The sequence below is a fragment of the Acinonyx jubatus genome, chromosome C1 (assembly GCF_027475565.1).
Source record: "Acinonyx jubatus isolate Ajub_Pintada_27869175 chromosome C1, VMU_Ajub_asm_v1.0, whole genome shotgun sequence".
Lineage (NCBI taxonomy): Eukaryota > Metazoa > Chordata > Mammalia > Carnivora > Felidae > Acinonyx > Acinonyx jubatus.
This window is the reverse complement of record NC_069381.1, coordinates 156400855-156418023: the sequence shown is the minus strand read 5'-3', so window position 1 is coordinate 156418023 and position 17169 is coordinate 156400855. Positions and strand designations below refer to the sequence as shown.

The 17169-nt window shown below is 40.4% G+C and overlaps 1 protein-coding gene across 14 annotated transcripts in view; it reads right to left on the bottom strand.

Annotated features, from left to right (window-relative positions):
- Positions 1-17169, bottom strand: part of MYO3B (myosin IIIB) — a 471131-nt gene that overhangs the window by 378656 nt on the left and 75306 nt on the right. For all 14 annotated transcript variants that reach the window (XR_008295422.1, XM_053215252.1, XM_053215254.1 and 11 more), the window contains 2 exons: positions 6066-6249; positions 5209-5343 (listed from right to left, as the gene is read on the bottom strand). Coding sequence is in view for 13 of the 14 variants with exons in the window: in XM_027055520.2 (XP_026911321.2) it covers positions 5209-5343; positions 6066-6249 (319 nt within the window). In the remaining variant the exon portion in view is untranslated. The remainder of the gene's footprint in view (positions 1-5208; positions 5344-6065; positions 6250-17169) is intronic.

Below are 17169 nucleotides of genomic sequence, written 5' to 3'. Positions count from 1 at the left end.
GGTGATGATCCAAGCTAACTCAACCCTGGAATTTTTCCCTGAAACCTCATTTTAGTATCTCCTGCCCTACTTTAACAGTGGCCACTTTTGCAACAGAAGCCTATTCAGCGATATTTTATATAGGTAGCTAACTTACAAACTGTCTTCATAGCTCTAGAACCTGTGAAGAGATTAAGAGCAGCCATTTTGTCAGCAGGATCAAAACTGAGCTGTGGATTTAAAAACAACAAAAGGATCTTACTGGGTAGGTGCCTTTTGTTCACTAAATGTCAGAGTTTAAGAGCTGTGTGACTTCCTGTGCTTCACAAAAACATACAATTAAACTGTTCAGGGCCCCTTAAGAGGAAGCTGTCCTGTGAAATTGAAAAGCTCCCCAGCAAAGTTTTAAAGGGCAACCTTTGGGTTACAGAAAAAGGACTGTGGGTACCTGGTACAAAAAAGGAAAGCAGGTACACACTGACAATTGTCCTACCAGTACAAATTTCAGTGAAATAAATATTTTAAAAGCATGACAAGGAATTACATTTACCTGCATTAAATAAATAATCCCCTTAGAACTGTAAGAAGGCAACCGTGCCTCCCGCCCCACCCCTGAATGTTGGCACCTGCAGCCCTTCATTCCCACCCACTCTGCCAGCCATCAGATTCAAACACAGAGGTGTGTCACCATCCCTGCTTTCCTCCCTATGCCCTCAGCATTCAGGAAATGTGGCAGCTGGATGCATCTAGAATTTAATGAGCATTTTGCTGCAAACCAAGAAAAATAGAAAAATCATTTATGTACCACATTTATTTTCCAAAACACCGTTGAATATTGATTCAATCACAGTATGTGCACTTGCTAAGATGGCCATAATTTCAAGCAATAAAATGTTCCTTGCTCAATAAGCCATCAACTTTCCTCCATGTTATTAAAGAATGGCCCATGCAGTACAATCAACAGGCCTCTATTCTAGTCAAAGCTCCAACTTGCAAGTAGATTCTGTACTGGCATGTTGATTTGACCTAGTCAGATTGCAGAATTCAGAGGAATTTCTCTTTGGTGCCCTTTTGTTCAGTGGATTTTATCTTTCAGGTGTGTTAGGCTCTACAGAGGGCATAAAGCAAAAGATAAGAATTGTCAAAACTACTGAATAAAGATGCCTCAGGAAGCACCCTGTTGGACATCATCCATCTCTCAGTAAGTCCAGAACAACATACTTTTCCTCCACACTGTTGGGGCAGACTGTGTTTATTTTGCTGACACCAGCTGAAGCCAATGGCTTGCACCAAGAAGAATGAACACTGTGTCACTTGCAACTCTAGAGTTCCAGTCAGAGTGGAGAGATGCTCCCACTCTGAGAGGCAGGTGGGCTGCAAGACTCCCTACTTCCATCTTGTCGCTCTCCAGGGTGGACAGGGTCACTGTCACACTTCAAACTCTCCCTTGCTTTCTCTGAGCACAGACAGTACATGTACATAGGATGCAAATTCCTCTCCACTCCCAGGGTTCCTATACCTTCCTTCTGACGCCCAGCACTCCAGTGACTCTCATTCTAGAACCCCACCAGAGGCTGCTGTCTGAAGCAGTGCTTGCTAACCATCTCTGGTCAACCCAAAGTACCAGTCCTAGGTTCCAACCCATTAGAGCCCTGTTGCAACCCTGGTTCGTTCACATGATAAACTTGATTCATGCCACAATATCAGTGGGTGAGAACGGTTTTAAAGTATAACACTTGCAATGAAATTCAGGCCTATCCAGGACTTTCTAGGGCCTTAAATAGAAGCAAAAACTGGACACAGGTGTCTCCCTCCCCACCCCCACTCCAACCTGGCTTAGTTATTGAACTTATACACAAATCTCCGATGAAATAAAACAATTTTTTAAAAAGCTAATTATTTTATCCGGTTTTATAAATATTTTACTTTACAGCCTCATTTATGTGCACTAAACTCCAAACCATTTCTTTTAAGTTTAACACATGATTCATATTGAAATTAACAGTTTCTATCTGCTGAACATTTTATGCTAAAAGGGAAAAAGAGAAAATATAGTTTATGCCTTAGCACATACTAGGTATTTTTTCTGAATACCATGCTTTTCTTAAAGGTCTAAATTCTTATTATATTTCATTTAGGTGAGAGATAATAGGACTTATGGAGTTTTAAATTTTAATACTCATTTAGATGAAAACTTATTCACAAATTTTCCAAATGTTATTATGTGTAAGTGTTTTCTCTCCACACCTTTCTAATATAATAGGTGTCTGTCATGAAAGAGACCTTTGGTTTACTTTCTGCTAACAATTAGTAATGAATTCCAGCAATGACATTTTTATTTGCTTTTGTTTTCAGAGTTGTGATGATTTAAGGGGGCTATTAATAACATTTTTCTATCCTCTCGAATTGCTCTATAGAGTAGCTTCTCACTGGTCCTTTCATCTCATTCAGCAAGGAAAGAGCAAAAGTAACATAAATTTAATCTCAATATACATAATAAGAACAATATTAAACAGATCATAAGTTTATTGTGTGAGTCTCCTAAAGCTTGCCTTGAAAAACTGCAGATAAAGCAAAATAATCAGGGTGCTATGTAGATCATCATGGTCTTCCTGCTGTGTGTGTGTGTGTGTGTGTGTGTCCAGAAACTGTTTTGCTCCCAGCCAGAGAAGCCAAGTCTATGTTCCCAGGACTGGCAGACAATGCCACAGGCAGCAGCAACACATGACGGGAGACAAGGTCTCAAGTGTGGTTCTCCCTCCAGTTCTGCCATGTCACTCCTTCCTGGGCCTCTGCTCTTCAACTGAATACCAGGGGACTGACCTAAAGAAAGGTCAAGGCCAGTTCTAGAAGCCTAGGAGTCCCTTTTTCTATAAGCATATTATAGGCACTGGACACACCTAACCACCCAGCAGCCTGACACAGATGGCCCATTCAGGGACAAAAAAGACTAAGGATATCTGGTTCCCCAGACTACCAACTTTGGCATGGGCCAAAACAACTTGCAAAAAGCATAAATGTCAGCATATTGTATTGCTGATGTATGAATAATTCAGTATCACGGGGCAACTTCATTACCTGTCTGTGGTCACCCTGAAAAAGCAAGCACCTGCCAGGGGAGCATTTGCATGAGGCTTAGTTCATAGTTCTGGGCTCCTTCTCATCTTTCAAGGCCATGCCCAGCCCTTTCTGGCTGCCGTGGCCATGCCTGAGGAGCTGATGTTCAATATCCTCATCAGGAAGAGCATTTATTCTCCAGGTGGCCACAGGCCTGAAAAGCCTACCTGCCTGCCTGGTCACATCAAGGGGCGGCCTCTTTTAAAGTCCTGGAAAATTCCTGGAAATTCCAGTTCTCCATGTCTGAACATACAGCCTTTTTCAGTCAGGGGGTGAAAATGAACTGAAACTAAGACTTCTTGGTCACTGTACTTCCATTATTAAATTGCAATGAGATTTAAGACATGGAGATCTTAGAGAGCTGAAGAAGAATATAATCAGACACCCTAGAAACAATACTTTCCATGTTCTAAGAAAAACAGCATTTTAAAAATTAATGTTGGGGCGCCTGGGTGGCTCAGTTGGCTAAGCGGCCGACTTCGGCTCAGGTCATGATTTCGCGGTCCGTGAGTTCAAGCCCCGCGTCGGGCTCTGTGCTGACAGCTCAGAGCCTGGAGCCTGTTTCAGATTCTGTGTCTCCCTCTCTCTGACCCTCCCCCATTCATGCTCTGTCTCTCACTGTCTCAAAAATAAATAAACGTTAAAAAAAATTTTTTTAAAAATTAATGTTATTCTAGAGCTCACTCTCCAGATAAAATATGTTTTTAGGGAAGGGGTAGGGAATAATAAAATCCAAAAGATGATACTATGAGAACGTGATATATGACAACCGGCCAACTAAATAGACAAAGATGATCTTTGAAAACCAAAGCCCCTTACATAGTCATATTCTGAGGAAAGCAATTGATATGACAGAAATATACAAAGTGGTGTCCCTGCAGATTACCCCATTTGAATATAACAAATGAATTCTCCATACACAGTTGCCATGGCAGCCAGTATATATTGTTCTATGCCCAGGCCCTCTCACAGCCAGGCAAAAGATTCGGACAAGAGGGTAGATGATGAATTGAGGCCTGACCTCTTCTTGCTTGGTGCTTCTCTCTTAAGCTTTCACATGTGTGCACGTGCTCCTGGACTGCATATGGGAGCTCAGGCACGGGGCATCTGCTGGTTCAGAGGGGCAGGATCCAGAACAAATCAGGCTGGCCTAGTGAGCATGAGGCGACAGACCTGTCCTAATTTACTAACTTTATATGTTATCATTATTACACCTTAGCCATTTTAGTCTCATGAGGAATGGAATGGTAGGTAATTGACTCTTTGACACCCAGATACACACATTCATTACCATTAATAAGGAAGAAAAAAGGCAGGATCACAGTGGATACAGTGGTGCTCCTTTCAGATTTCTTCTTCAGAGGGAATGCTGCCAGGAACACTGGCTACTCCCAGTTCCCAACAGCACCACTCACTAGGAATTTCCCCTGGCTACAGGGAACTGCTTCCCCTAAGGTCACACCCCCTTCAGGGTGGCACACAGCTGTGACTGGCTGATGCAGAGGTACAACCCAGGACAGCTCTACAAAAGCATCCACGCTCTCTAACTCCTAGAGAATGGGCAGAGACCTCTGTTGCAACTGCACTGCTATTCCAGGTCTCCCTCACCCAGTCTTGCCCTCCTCACTTCCTTCCAGGTCTAGCTCCTGCAAGAACTCTCCAGTAAACCTGCCACACATGATGCTCAGTCTGTATTGAGGGAACCTGATCTAAGATGAAGATTAATGAATATGAAAGGACTAATCCAAACTTGATGAGTCCAATAAACCTTGGGTTAGCAATTTTTGAAAATGAGTTGCAATCAATTGGAACGTGTTTTCTACGAAATGTTCCCAGTTTAAGGAAGAAAATAACCTTTTCTAGCTGCACTCCTATATTCACTCGGTAGGAGAAGAAAAGATTGTTAACATGAAGCAGAGAAACATGAACATTTTCAGCACACAGCCTACCTATAAGAACTCCGGAGGAGAACGCCACATCTGGTAAGGTACTTACGACACACAGGAGGGACCAACTCCTCACATGTGTATCTTACACTATTTAAGCAACATTGCATCTGCTTGTCCCTGGTGCTCTGTTTAAATGGATGGTTACCCAACGGGAGCCTCTTACCTCCAGGACCAGCCACAGCTGTCCTCCCACACAGTGATCCGGTTTGTAAAACATCCCATAAAACTTTACAACGTTGGGATGATTAGGAAGAAACTGCAAAATGTTGTATTCTGCCTCAATCTCTTCATCCATATCCTGCACAGGGTAAAAAATACATGCCAGATTAAGTCTAATGTGTCAGGGTGGGCACAGGCATGATATCACTTAATAAAGCATATTGTATATTTTTAATGTCATCATTACTGTATCTTGAAAATACTTGACAATGGACATTCAAATCCCAATTAAAACATTCTAATTATTACAACAATAAAATGTCTTTATTATATCTTTTCTTCTTCAATAATACTACTATAAATAACTATTTTTATTTTTAAATGTCTGAATTTTCAAAGCAGTTAAGGAGAAGTAGCTTGAAGGGACCCAACCCAGGATAGAACACCTATAACCTCACTGTGCAAGACAGCTTCCAGCATTATAACCTCGGTGTTCAGTGCTCTGGAAGAAGATGCCAGGCTAAGATGAATGAATACCACAAATCTAGATCTTTGTAGCTTACAAGGAGACTAGCCTCTGTAGAAAGGAGTGAAATACATTACTCTTTCCAAGAAAATAACTACTGATGAACTCAGAGGGTCAAAACTAAAACAACAGTAAAATGGACAAGAAACAGAAATTCAAGGAGATTTTTAACTCCAAATGGAGTCCCTTCATGCAGATGAGCTGACAAATCATGACTCATTCTGAGATTTCATGCCAGGTTTCATGAAAATCATCCCTAGAACCAGGAAAAGAAGCCGAATGCTCAATGTGCATAAAACACTATATTGTGGTTGCAATTTACTACCATTACTTACACTGATTGGATCCAAAACTTTTACTGCAGCCAGGCTCCCATCTCTCTTGTTAGTTACCTTGTAGACCTTGCCATAGGTGCCTTTACCTATGGTCTCTATAATTTCCCAGGTATCAGTGGGATCTGGAAGCGATTCAAGTCCAAGCATCGTGGGGTTGTAATGAAACAATCCATACAGATGTTTCCTGGTGGGGAGAAAAAAAGTTATGTGCTGTTGCACTTCTTAACTAGCAATCTTAAGGTATTTTTTTCTTTTTATTTTCCCCTTTTATTTTAAGTAGATTTAAAAAAAAAAAAAACAAAGGGTATTTGAAGCTTTCTTAAGTAATGGTGGTAGAAGGTGGAGGAGTGGACAACATGATTCTAAAAGAGGAGATTCTATAAGCACTACAGGAAGAAGCAAGAGGGCCAAAGAGGACAACTGGTCATGACTGGACAGTTCTCATTTTAGGCTACCTCTAGGGGAAGTGTCTGAAAGCTAAAGGACTAAGATCTTTGTGCTCAGGTTCTATAACTACGACCAGACCTCATTGTTGATGGTCACTGACACCAGTCTCCAACCTCCATGTGCAAAGTGTAGGCTGCTAGGAAGGAGGATCTGGTGCCCCTACCAGGCATCAGTCAAAGTCCAGCATTGCTGCCCAGGTCTTGGGTCCTGCAAGGATTAGCCAAGCTCAGACTCCATCCATACAGCAATAGCCCTGTGTGGGAATCACACTGAGTAGTTAACCAGGAGCTGCAAACTCACTTTGCCTATTTAGTAAGAACACAGCCCTGTGGAGTTAAGTACCAACAGCTTGACAGGCAAATAAAGTCCCTAAGACTGATCCTCTTTAAGTTCGGTTGCTCCTTGATGAAGGATCCCAAACCTGTCTGCTTCTAATCCCAGCAGAGGGGCCAGACTCCAACAGCAAAAGTCATGACATCCAATCCCCACACAGGGGCCTGGTAGCTACCCAGGCTGAGCACTTCTGCCTCATCTTGGGCATTCCAATCTGCACTTCTAATTCTAATCATTTTCGATACTGCATCCTCTCACAGTGCAGCTTTCTGACCTGCCACAAGAATCCAGTTTTTATCCCTAACCTTTCTGATGGGGGCATTTCAAAGATACTGAAAACCATTACCAAAACAAAATAAAATCCCAGTGACTGTGGGGTTGATGCTGGAAAGAAACTGTCTTTCCAGAGTTCACCTGGCAGGCACACCATGCTTCAAAGGAGCCTACAATCAGTACCTCAAGAGCCCAGGCAATATTTACCCTGGGCTGAGGCACTGACCCCAAAAGACTGGCTGGTCAAATAACTCCTGCCTTTCATCGGTTAGTTTCAAGTTTTGAATAAACTCCAGCCTTTCCTCTTGCCCAGTGTTTAACAAAATCAATCTTTTTCACCACATGCTTCACTATTTTTGCCATCTGTACATTACCTATGCTATTATTTACTAAATATCTTTAAATTACTTGCTTTTTCATATTAGTAAATATCTTTTAAAGGCACTTTTATCTCTACCCTAAATGCAAAACCAGTATCATTTGCCATATATTGAAATTAACCACAAAATGATAATTATGCTAGAAATTATAAAGAGCTATTCAAAAGTTCAGCCAGATTCTGCTACCCCGTGCTCTTTCTTTCTAAAAAAGGGAGATAGCTCATCAAATGCTGGAAAGGAATTAAAGACAAGCACAAGGTTTTCCTTTAACATCATCAGAAGACCTGAAAAGAATTAGCAAGAAAATAACTATGTCACTGTGTGTTTCAGTGCTCCTTATTGTGAGATCACTAAAACCTCTCAACACCTTGAGAACTGTTCCAGGCCTGGCTTCTACAACAGCAAAACGTTGGACTAGCCAGGGTTACTGGTCAAGGCCAGACAGGTTTGGGAGAGTTGTGAGGAGAGGAGAGATGTGTTTCCCGGAGAGAAGAATCTGGCCCATCAGCCTAGATGGAATTACTTTACACTTGCCAGGGCAGTCCCCGTTCCCCCACCAGCAGGGACACTCACAGCTAGACTCGGTGTCCTGACAGAGTAGTGCTCAAGTCAAACTGTCTGCATGATCCTGGCCCTTCCTTCCCTGACCAGCCCTGAGATGTGAACTGGCTACTCATGTCTCTGTACCTCAGTTTCTTCATTGGCATCATGGGGCTGCTGTGACTGGTGATACAACGTCTTCACAGAGTTGCAAGAAGGATTGCAAGATGATAGCAGAGTAGGGGCACCTGGGTGGCTCAGTTGGTTGGGCGTCTGACTTCAGCTCAGGTCATGATCTCATGGCTTGTGAGTTCGGGCCCCGCATCGGGCTCTGTGCTGACAGCTCAGAGCCTGGAGCCTGCTTTGGATTCTGTGTCTCCCTCTCTCTCTGACCCTCCCCCACTCACACTCTGTCTCTCTCTCAAAAATGAATAAACATTAAAAAAAAAAATTAAAAAAAAAAAAAAGATGATAGCAGAGTCAAGTGAGCATAATGAGAGCCCAAAGAGGGCATCTGGCATCATAAAAGCAGAGCACCTAGTTCTGGTTCAGAATAGGCAAGGCTCAACAGTTTCCTCTTTTATTTCACTTTTAGCCATGAACCAATGAGAACCAAATTAGTTTTACTCCAATCAGTTAACAGTTTCAGAAAAATGGCTGGAATTTGATGTGTGCAAAAGAAATTAAATCACAGAATGTGGCAGTGGGAGAGGACCCTGAAGGCCATTGAATCAAGTGGTTTTCTAATGATTTTTGGCCACAAACCCTTTTGTTAAATTCAAACACTTAGAATGCTGGTGTTTAAGTGGAAAGAAGCAGCCCAGGTCTGGCTGAGGCAGGCTGGGGAACCCTGTGCCCCGTATGGGAGACATGGAGGGTGACTAACCATCCTGGTTCACCTAGGACTGCCTCAGCTTCAGCACTAAAAATCTTGTGTCCTGGGAAACCTCTCAGAACTAGGTACACTGAGATAGCCTGTACCCTAGTCTCTGAGGCCTCCTCAGAGCATTATCAGAAGGTCATTGTTTAAGCACCCCCACCCCATCCTCCCTTCCCCTCTGGTATGTGCTAAATTGTATTCCCCCAAATTCATACATTGAAGTCCGAACCTCCAGTACCTCCAGACATGACTATATTCGGAGACAGAGCCTTTACAGAGGTAATTAGGGGAACATGAGGTCATATGCAGAGCCCTAATCCAATATGACCGGTATCCTTGTAAGAGATTAGGACGCACACATACACAGAGAGAAGATCATGTGAAGACACAGGGAAGATGGGTCATGTACAAGCCAAGGAGAGAGACCTCAGAAAGAGTCAACCCTGCCAGTACCTTGATCTCAGACTTCCAGACTCCAGGACTGGGAGGAAATACATTTCTGTTGTTTAAGCCACCCACTCTGGGGAACTATGTTATGGCAGCCTTAGCAAACTAATACACTTTTGTTTTGCAGATGAAGAAAATAAAACCCAGATTGGTGTCACGACTGCTTACTAGCAACGTAGGAACGGCAATGTGGGCCTCCCTACGCCTGATCCTGTGATCTTTGTTCCACAGAATAGAAGAAAGGGAGTCAGCTAATTAACAATGATCCTGTCTGACCAACTGCACCAAATATTCAAAAGTTCTGTGGTGGAAATACTCCCACTCATATGGAAGCCAAATGCCCACAGACCTAACAGACGGCAATCTGCACTCCTTGCCCCCCACCCCCTAGAACAAAAACAACTCACATGGAGAGACTCATCTACAGTTAGCACCAATGACACAGTGAGCTGAGGAAGACCAGGTTCCACTGCCATGCCCACCATGTCTATCTGGGCATCCACAGACAAGGTTAAATAAAAGTGCAACAGAATAATAAGGTTGCCAGTCCTTCTCTCTTTAAAATCAATACCCGACTCTATCAACTCTCTGACAATTGATCAAACAGTCAGCCCAAACAGTGGCTGTTTATACAGCTCCATAAACGTGGTTAATAATCTGCTCTGGGGAGGCAGCTGGAATAGCCCTTCTGAGAACCAAAAAGCTGCTCCTGGTCAGAATGTTAACCCTGAGGGGACACTGCACTTCTGCCAATGTCTGTTTGGGGCATGACAGAGCTGGACCTCATGGAAATAGTCAGGACTGACGGAAAAAGAGCCAGGAGTGAAGGGATGAACCTGAGACCTCAGGACTCTGCAGAACCTCTGAAGTCCCCACGGAGGCACCTGGGCCTCCCACAATCCCTGGAATTTGTGTGGACTTGAAATGAAGGGGTAACCCCTCAGGAGTCTACAAACCTCAGGTTATACAGGCTACTACCCTCTTTGAAAGACAGACAGGACTAGTCTGTCTTGGCACAAGAAAGTGATACATTTGTCAGCACAGGGTGGGCCTGAGCAGTTTACAAGCCAATCAGAAGTCCTATCGGCCTGGATGTGTCTATGTGTGCAGCTGCTCTAAAATGAGACCTGATGAACACTTTTTGTTTTTGCATGTAGTCGTATTATGTAAGTCGATGCCACAAATGGATTTCTTATCAAAGTCACTACTCTCTCAGAGCAAGATTCTGCTGCCCTGTATTACTGTGGCACCCACATCCTTCCACTATCAGGAATAGCTATTAGCAAGGCAAAGAGGACATCACCTGGGAAAGATATCCTCATTGAGTGAAAGGGGGTTACACAGTATTAAAGCAATATTTTCCTATCTTTGTCACACATCATTAGCCAATTATCTAGGAAACAGCCAAACTTCTCATTATTTAAGCTGATGAGAGAGAGAGAGAGACAGACAGACAGACAGACAGACGGGGGAATTGGTTGATTTAGTAAGAGACTCTATCCTTGTGGTAACACAATCCCTTGCTTGGAAGCTAAGAATAATTGTCTTTTTCTTCTCCTGTTTTGTTTTGTGAAGGCAAACTCCTGGAGAGCAGAAGCTATGTCTCTTTTTGGCCGTTGAGAATATTCTTTCTGTTGGTAAGTACAAATGGACCAAACATGACCTCTGCCTGTTGCCAACAACAGGGGCAGATCTCACACCGCCAGCTCAGTTCCAGATCCCTGCTCTGACAAGAGAGGGGTGGTTTGCCCAGGTTACACATCACGCTGTGGTGAGGAGTTTCACATATGGCTGTAAACTAATAGCACAGCTGCTGCTTTATCTTATCAGGATTGAATGTCTAAAGACTTCCTTAGGAGTTCTAGTTTCAATCATCAGCAGAGAACATGGTTTTAAAAAATAAGCCACAGAATATTCCATAGTTAGGTTTTGTCAAACATGATTCCATAGATTTCTAGTGACACACACACACACACACACACACACACACACAAAGTCAGGCATTAGGCTTCCTGATGGAAGAACATCCACTACCTAAGAAATGGTATTTCCAAAAAAAATTAAACCCAAATCTGATCTTCCAGATTACCAATTTACAGGAATAAAAAAGGGACAGGGCAACCACATCATAACACACAGAACTGTTGAATTGCTATGTTGTACCCCTGAAACCAATGTAACATTGTGTGTCGACTGTATTTCAATAAGAAGGGCAGAGCAACATGTTAGACAATACCATTCATGTACAGTAAGCAAAATCCAGACCCTAAATCTCTCCAAGAAACCCTCCCAGACAAATGATCCAATTTCTTCAAACATTAAGTTGCAAATAAAAATAAATTGAGAAGGATAACCTTAGGGTTAAAAGAGGCTTAAAACACATACCAAATGTGAAGTAAAGTGTGGATTCACACACAAAAAAATATATAACATTTATCAGATATTCAGATCACTGATTAATTATTTGATGATACTAAGGAAGCATTGTTAATTTTGTTTTAGCTGTGATAACTGTATTTGTGGTTATATTTTTCAGAAGTTTCCTTATCTTTTAGCAATACACAATGAAATATTTACAGGTGCAACAATACGAGGAAAAAATAAGAAGGGGCATTTACATGACACAACATTGGCCATGAGGGGTAATTACTAAAGCTGAATACATGGGGGTTCATGATTATATTCTGTTTACTTTTGTATGTTTTCCAATTTCCATAATAAAAAGTTTTTATTTATTTTTATTTTTGTAATGTTTATTTATTTTGAAAGAGTGAGAGCGTGTGTGAGCAGGGGAGGGGCAGAGAGGAAGAGAGAGAATCCCAAGCAGGCTACGACGTACCATCAGTGCAGAGCCCGACACAGGGCTCCATCCCATGAACCGAATCGTGAGATCAATGACCTGAGCCAAAATCAAGAGTCAGACACTCAACCAAGTGTGCCCCCCATAATAAAAAGTTTTTAAAATTCAGTGTAACTAATGTATGTCAGTGTACATTCTGGAATTTATACACTTGGTCAAACCTACCTCCCTAAAGAGTTTCTCCACCACCGCTCTCCATGATATTCTAAAGTCTCAAAGTCTCATGAAAGGCTAGCACTTTACTCATGTAAGAAACAGTAAATTTTTAACCAACAAAAATACACACCAGCATTTGATTCTAAAGCACCCACATTCATACTGTCAGAAAGTCACCTTCCCAATCCACCTCTAGCTGACTGAGGCACAGGCAATGCCCCTCTGTGGCTGATGTCCCAGCCCAAACTGCCACTAAATACAGAACTATAGTTAGGAGGGCCTAGTGAACTGCTGAACAGCACAGGAAAATCAATAGGCAGAAGGCAAGTGACCTTCCTCTGTCCATCCAACTCCTGTTCTTTCTTCTTGAAGGAAGAAAAGAAAAAGAACATCAATTTACAGACGCTGAAATGAACAAAAAGACTCATCACCACAAAGATCTATAATCTTTTTCATCTTGTCCCTGAGAAAGAAACTGCCCGATGGCATGAAGCTGAATCTGCCCAAGGCTATAAACACAGAGTCACATAAGAGAAGAGAGAAACACACACTGACCAGCTGGGTGGGCAGTCCCTATGCCACCGGTGAAGGGCCTAGAAGAAAAATGAAGAATAGTCCATGGTGAGCTTTGACTTTGGCAAGAAAGAGAATCCATGCCACAAATCTCACCTGGTGCCCTTAAAACGGATGTGTTTAGTGAAGAAGGAAAACATAATACTAATCCAAGGGAGGAAAATGCTCTTGGAAAATTCCCTGTTCATTCACCTGTGTCTTTTCAGAGGCTCTAAGAGCTGACATCGACATGGGGTCAAAAACAAACAGATGAGCTCAATTCTTCCAGGGTTGAAGTGAGCACTAAACATCCTCATTCTGAAGTGTGGCTTTTTCTTCCCTGTCCTACTGCTCTTTCTTTCTTTGTGCTTTGCCTGTCAATTCTTTGGATTAATTTGGATTAATCAAAAAAACTAGACCTGGTGATTCCAAGGTGATTGTACACCATCTCCCTTTCTTTCAACAACAGGTCATAGATTAGACAAAATTACCATAAAATTTATCACTGTGTATTCTGTATGGAGTTTTTAAACGCTAATTGTATGCAAGCCCTAGATTAGGTTCTACAACAAATATAAGTAAAAATAACAAACTCAATTCTGCTTTTGAGGTTCTAAACCTGTTTAGAAAACCCTTAAGACTTCTGGGTAAGGTGGAACAGTGAAGTCAGGTAACAACTTTCTCTAAAACTAAGTGAATGAATGATGTTAACAACAAAATGTTGAAATCCAGCAAAGATACATTAGCAGCGATTAAACAAAAGAAATGACACAATGTCATGCCATAATATGTGAAAAACAGAATTCAGGGAGAGTGAGAGATGGGAGATCCCACAGTCAACTTCTGTTCTCAACCATGCTCTCTTTTCCTAGAGGTGTGGTGGGTTTGGGAGTCGGTGAGCAGACAAAATTCTGAAAAACCTCAGCAACACTCCCAATTTAGAAAGAAATAGTCAGAGGGGGAGAATTAGCAGCAGGGAAATGAGTCAAGGCTCATTCACTTATATATTCAATAAGAATTTATTAAGAAAGTATTCTATAATTACTCAAAACTAGGCTATGTGGGTCATTAAAAGGAAGTAGAAGAAGTAACCAGGTTCTATTCTAAAACAAATTACATTTCTAAAGATATGCAGAAAAGATGGCTCCTGCCAGGTGGGATGACCCTAGCACAGCACTTTAAACAATATTTCAGAAAGAAGAGCAAAATCAATATCCATCAACCATGATTGCACCTAATGCCCAGTGCGAGTGCCCCTACATCAGAGAGCAAGGTGAACAAGTCTCAGAGAGACAGACATTTCCTGATAAAGCTACTGAATATCACAGCAGAGAGAGAATCTTTCAGGTACACAGAACCAATATAGACACACACACATACACACACACACACACACACACACACACACACACACCACAAAACAAAGAAAAAGCAACAGAACAAAAGCTTAGGTTCCCCTCCACTCAATACTCAATATGAGAATATATGTAACCTATATGTACAAAGTTCTGAAGGAGAAAAAAGTGTGAACAAATATTTTTATATTTAGCCAATTTGTCGTTCAAGTATAAAGACAACAGACATTTTCAGACATGCAACAGCTCAGTGACTCCGTGAGTCCCACTTAAAAAAAAAAAAAAATGACTTGAATGCCAAATCCAGCAAACCAAGAGATAAACGTGGAGCTCTAGTAAAAAGTCCGATAGGTCTGAACCTATTTACATTTAGAAATAAGGTTAAACAACAGTATGATGTACGTTTACTTCACACCGAGAATGTTATACATTTCAACAATAAAAACTAATAATAAACCAAATTCAACAGTATGGGGGGGAGGTAGAGGGAAAAATAACAGTAGAATTTCCTCACATTTCTTTACTTTCTAAAGATGATAAAGCAAGAAATTGATACTTAAGGATACTACTTGAAATTATAAAGTTAACCAACATTAGCAAAAATAAGGAGAAAGTATATGTGTTAATTTTCTTACCCATCTCAGTAGTCAACAGATAATTGATAAATTGATAAACAGAGTTTAAAACCTCTATGTCAATGTATAAAAGAAGTATAAAAGACCAAAAAATAGACTATAAATCTCTGACATTATCATAAAAAGTACACTTACTTCTTCTGACACATAAAAAAACATACAAAGAAAAGACAATCCATGGGGAAAGAGATGGTGTTGGGGTAGGGATGGGGGAGTCATTAAAAACAGAAAATATAATGTAAATTAAGAAGCATGCATCCTATAATAAATAAATATAAGATTTCTCAATGAAGAACAAACCAAATCTGTAGAGATCCACATCTAAAATAAACTCTCCATGAGACTCTTTATAATTCAGAAAGGTTAAAAGTAAAAAGGATATCAAAGATAAACCAGTCAAATGGTAAGAAAAAAAATCATAATGTTAATATCAGAAAAGAGCAAATTCAAGGGAAAAACTATTAAAGAACATAAAGGGTTATTTGTACGTTCAGTAATAATAATTGAGCAATTACTATGCACTAGGAAATGTTCTGCACATTATTAGAATCACCAGAGTTTAAATCAATAATGTGCTTACACATGTTATAAAATCTTTCACCACCAAAAACAAAGTGTCAAAATTTATAAAAACTTAAACCTCTAGGAGAAACCAACAAAACACAGTAATAGTAACAGACACCGCCACCCATAACAAAACAAGAAGACAAAATAGTAAGAAATATATAGGGGCGCCTGGGTGGCGCAGTCGGTTAAGCGTCCGACTTCAGCCAGGTCACGATCTCGCGGTCCGTGAGTTCGAGCCCCGCGTCAGGCTCTGGGCTGATGGCTCAGAGCCTGGAGCCTGTTTCTGATTCTGTGTCTCCCTCTCTCTCTGCCCCTCCCCCGTTCATGCTCTGTCTCTCTCTGTCCCAAAAATAAATAAACGTTGAAAAAAAAAATTAAAAAAAAAAAAAAAAGAAATATACATAATACAATCAATATGGTTAACCCAACAGATACAGATCAGAGTACAATCCAACATAAAACTTCTTTTCAAGTACTTTTTAATTTTAAATTTCATTTCAGTCAGAGAAGAACACTTAGACGCATCATATGAACAGACTAAAAAAGAAAAACCATGTGATCACCTCAACAGATACAGAACAAGCACCTAAAAACTTCAATATCCATTCAGGATTTTATTTAATGCTCAGCAAACTAGAAATATAAGGGTATTTCTTCAACTTGATAAAGGCATTTATAAAAACCCTAGAGTTAACATCACACTGAACTGTAAAAAACTGAATGCTTTCACCTTAAGATCAGGAACAAGGCAAGGATGTCTGCTCTCCCTAGTTCTATTCAATATTGTGGGGGAGCCAGTGCAATAAGGCAAGAAAAAGAAATTAAAAGCATACAGATTGGAGATTAGAAAGGAAGAAGCAAATAGACTTTATGTGCAGATGACATGTTCATCTAAAAAATACGATGGCATTTACATAAAGCTAGTAGAACTAATTAGTGAGTTTATTAAAAATACAAGATACAAGGTCAGTATTTTAAAATCAATCATATTTCTATATTATCAGAAAGGAAAGCTTTTCAACAAACAGTGCTGAAACAACTGTATAGCCATATACAGAAAGAAAAGAGGTTTCTCCACCTCTTCCTCTCACATACAAAAATTAACTTTAATTGATCATAGAACAAATGAAAGAGCTAAAACTCTATGAAACTTCTAATAGATAAATATGCAAGGATGTTCATTGTAGCACTGTTCCTGGTAGAACCAGACACAACTGTAAGGTCCATCATTATGAAGAGACTATGCAATAAATCATAATAATTACATAAAATGAAATACCATATAACCACATATAATCATTTAAAAGGAAGGAAATGAGTTTTGTGTCAATTAACATGGAAAGAATAACAAAATAAACAATTATGTTTTTTAAAAAGCATTGAACAGTAGGTAAAGATGGTAACTTTTCTGTAAATAAAAGTGTTTATACTTACAGCTACTTTATGTGTATGTTTATGTGTGTGTATCTATATATGGGTGTATCTTTATGTTTGTATTTTCCAGAAAACTACAAAAGAAACTCTTACACTTTAGGAAGAGCTATCAGGAAGGGGAGAGATTAATATAATTTTGAGAAAATTTATACCTTTCTATACTACTCGTTATTTTTTGAGCTAGTGCATATGTTATTTTATTTTAAAAACTAAATAATTTTTTTTAACAAATAAGAGATCCCTAC